Source organism: Mesitornis unicolor, unplaced genomic scaffold (genome assembly GCF_000695765.1).
Source record: "Mesitornis unicolor isolate BGI_N332 unplaced genomic scaffold, ASM69576v1 scaffold34949, whole genome shotgun sequence".
NCBI lineage: Eukaryota > Metazoa > Chordata > Aves > Mesitornithiformes > Mesitornithidae > Mesitornis > Mesitornis unicolor.
The window spans coordinates 4,236-7,661 of record NW_010209993.1 but is presented as its reverse complement, the minus strand read 5'-3'; the positions used below and the strand labels follow the sequence as shown (position 1 = coordinate 7,661).

Sequence of the window (3,426 nt, the reverse complement as noted above, 5' to 3'; positions counted from 1 at the left end):
GCCCCGCGGCCCAGCCGAGCCCGCACCGACAGCCCCACTGACAACCAGGCGTGCACTCCAGCCCTCCGGAGCAATTTGCTATTAATGATGTTAATTAAGCAGCGATGAGCAGCAGTGCTGGAGGAGCTGGAGCTGACTGTGGAGTTGCTGTCTCCAGCTCAGTGCCAGCTTTCAGCGAGTGACAGTGCTGCCCAGCAGCAACTCAAGCCCTGGGCCGGGGTGGGGACGTGCGGCCACGTGCCACCGCCGGGAGCGACACGTGGTATCGGTACAGGGGGAGCCGCCACCAGCCTCTGTTCCTGGCAGATGGGCACTGCGTTTTCCTGGCTCCGCACCATGGCATCACACCCGCCGGCATCGCCTACGCCTTCTCCATCAGTGCTGTGGTAATTAAATCCCGCATCGCTTCTTCCGTGATGAGTGGCCGGTGGGCACCACGTTCCCACCAGCCGTGCCCTGGGGCCCAAGGCTGAGCGATGCCCTGAGCATGTCCTGGTTTGGGAACACGGACGAGGACAGGACTACCCATTTGCCACGTTGTGCGTGGCCACGCAGCTGTGGTGTGGAACAGGGACGGGCCACACTCACCAGTAGGCATTTACCATCCCCTCCCACCAGCAGCTCCCAGCTCACCTTGAGCTCTACGCCGTAGCCAGGGTAGACGGAGATGGTGTAGGTGCAGTCCAGGCTGCCATCGTAGGGGACACCAACTGGCTCCGGGGACACCAACCAACCCTCAGGGCCCGCCAGCGTCCGGTTGCAGGGAGCTGGTGACAGAGAAGACCCTGGCTCAGCCCTGCGTCACCCCAGCTCCCCCCAGCATCCCCCCAGCACTCACCTGGCCCCTGCAGCGTGGTGACAGTGGTGGTGGTGATGGTGGAGGTGGTGGTGGTCCCCTCCTCATCCCCAGGGACTCCGGTGGCCCCAGTGTGGGGTCCCAGAGATGTGCTGGGGGTGGTGGGTGCCTGACTGGGGGTGGTAGGGCCTGACTCTGACACCCCACCGGGGGACCATGAGGGGTCGACACCTGGCACAGCCCCCCATGCCTCCCCCCATGGCCCTGGCTGCCCAGCCGGCGTGGTCAGAGGATCAGTGGGGAAAGCGACCCTGGGCAGGGCAGGGGTCCGCGGTGGGGGCTCAGGGTCTGGCTGAAGGGCTCCGGCAGGCAGGAGAGGGCCGGGGCCAGCGGGCAGGAATGGCGCCTGGCCCAGGTAGTCCTTCTTCAGGAAGGCTTCATGCAGCAGGTCCTCCAGCAGCGGGTGGTGGTTGAGGAGCTTCAGCGTGGGCGCTGTGCTCACAAAGTGAGCCTCTGCTTCCCGCTCCTCCGGCGTCGGCAGCGCCGTTGGCTCCCCTTCGACCTCTGCACTCTCCCCGGCCTTCCTCACCAGCCCGTTGAAGCCTGGGGGGAGGAGAGAGTGTGGGGTGCTGGGGACAGACGGACCGATGGTGCATCATGGACTGATGCTGCACCAGGGACCGATGCTTCATTCTGGACCAGGGATGCACCATGAATGGATCCTGCACCAGGCACCAATGCTGCACCGAGGACTGGTGTGGCACTGGGGACTGGTGTGGCATTGGAGGCCGGTGCTGCATCAGGAACTGATGCTTCATCGCAGTCCAGTACTGCACCAGGGACCAATGTGGCACCTGGAGCCACGGCTGCACCAGAGACCAACCCTTGAACGTGGACTGATGCAGCACCAGGCCCTGCCACACCTCACTGGGATAGCCCAGGCAATTAAGCTCTGGCTAATTAACACACAGCTGCAGCTTGTTGAGGGTGCCCACCCCTCCTGAGACCCAGCTCAAGTGGGGACAGCCCTGGGGTTGGGTGTCCCTGGTCACAGCTTGTCCCTCTCCATGGAGGTGGCCATCCTGTGCCGAGGGTCCCCTAGGATCCCCATCCCCAGGTGATTGCCATGATCGGCTGCACTGAGGATGCCACCAGAGCTTGAATCCCTGAGCCCATGCTGCAGACCACAAGTGCAATGAGTCCGTGAGAGCTCAGCTTGTCTCCATCCACCTGCCAGCCACCACAGGGACTCCCTCCCCACAGACCTCCGACTCTCCTGTGCATCAGCCCCTAAGCAAATCCCCAGCCCAGACATTTGCAGCTGTTATAGCAACAACAACAAAATCTAATCAGCCCTAATGAGCCACCCAGCAACAATCCCTGCCAGATCCGGATCCAGCACTGCATGGTCCCCTCTCCTGGGGGGCACAGCACCCCAGCACCATCGTGCCATGGCAAGAGGGATGCCACAGCAGCACCCAGCATCCCTCAGTGGCCCGGTGCAAGGCCGCGCCAGTGTGTGGGCACGTCTCGCCGCCGTGCACGGGCGCTGATGACACGATACTGCCAATTACTGGGTAATTATACTGATCTGTAGCAGGGCAGGGCCCCGCGAAGATTAATTACTCTGCGACTGCCACTTTTAAGGGACTATTAAGAGACATTAGCTTGGGAGAGAGGGGCGGGGGGAGTTGCTGGATGCTGATGGGCATCCCCACCACCCCACCACCCGCTCCGTGTCCCCACCACCCCAGGACAGTGATGCTGCCCTGGGCATGGCAGCATGGCAAGGAGATGAACGCCCGGCTGCACTGGCTCCGAAAGGTTCCCTTGCCCCCCAGCAAGGCCAAAATTATTTTTTAATAGGATCCATTTATTAGAACATAAAAGTTAATGAGTTTATATTGAAGGGCGCCAAAAATCTCTTTTAGGCTTTAATAGCAGATTACTGCTCGTGGATGGGCCCTGCACCACTGTGGCCACCCCACGTAGCGAAGAGGCGCCCACCCCAGCCCCCTGCAACCTCTGCCCACAGTTTCAGCTGCCCGGGGTGCTGGGTAGCATGGTGGTCCCCACTGGGGCTGCTGGGTGAGGCCAGACCCCACAGCAAGGCTCTATAGTGGGTCCCATCCAGGTGCTGTGGTACCCTGGGCTGCGCAGCGCCTGGGCAGGAGGTGCTGCCCTGGGCTCTGTGGGATGCTCTGGGTACCACGGGATGCTCCTGGCACCAGGGGATGCTCAGCACTGGGGATGCTATTGGCTGTTGAGGGATGCAAGATGCTCAGAGTATCGTGGGAAGGCAGCAGGTGCCCAGATGTTGCCACCTGTGCCCAGATGTTGCCACCCACTCCCCTCGAGCACCACAGAATTAGAGCATCCGCCTCCACAGATGTCTCTAAGCAGCTTATCCCCAGTGACTGTACCACAGCTGTGTCCCTCCCACGTCCCCTTGAGCTGGTGACACAAGACCCCGGCATCCAGCAGGGACCCGTTCAGGGTGGGCACAGACCCTTGCAAAGCAGCCTTCAAGCCCCCAAAAGCCAGGTGATCGCCGCGACCCTTCGGCATGCATGGCACCCGCCCACAGCTGCAGCCAGCACTGGGTCCTAATCCCTCACATCGGCTTTTCC

At 62.1% G+C, this 3,426-nt stretch overlaps 1 protein-coding gene across 1 annotated transcript in view; it reads right to left on the bottom strand.

Moving 5' to 3' along the window:
* Nucleotides 1-3,426, bottom strand: part of SEZ6 (seizure related 6 homolog (mouse)) — a gene marked incomplete at its 3' end in the record, with an annotated part of 10,021 nt that overhangs the window by 2,598 nt on the left and 3,997 nt on the right. Inside the window, exons 2-3 of the mRNA XM_010193044.1 lie at nt 839-1,399; nt 634-767 (exon numbers count right to left, since the gene is read on the bottom strand). Of these exons, the coding sequence (XP_010191346.1) occupies nt 634-767; nt 839-1,399 (695 nt within the window). The remainder of the gene's footprint in view (nt 1-633; nt 768-838; nt 1,400-3,426) is intronic.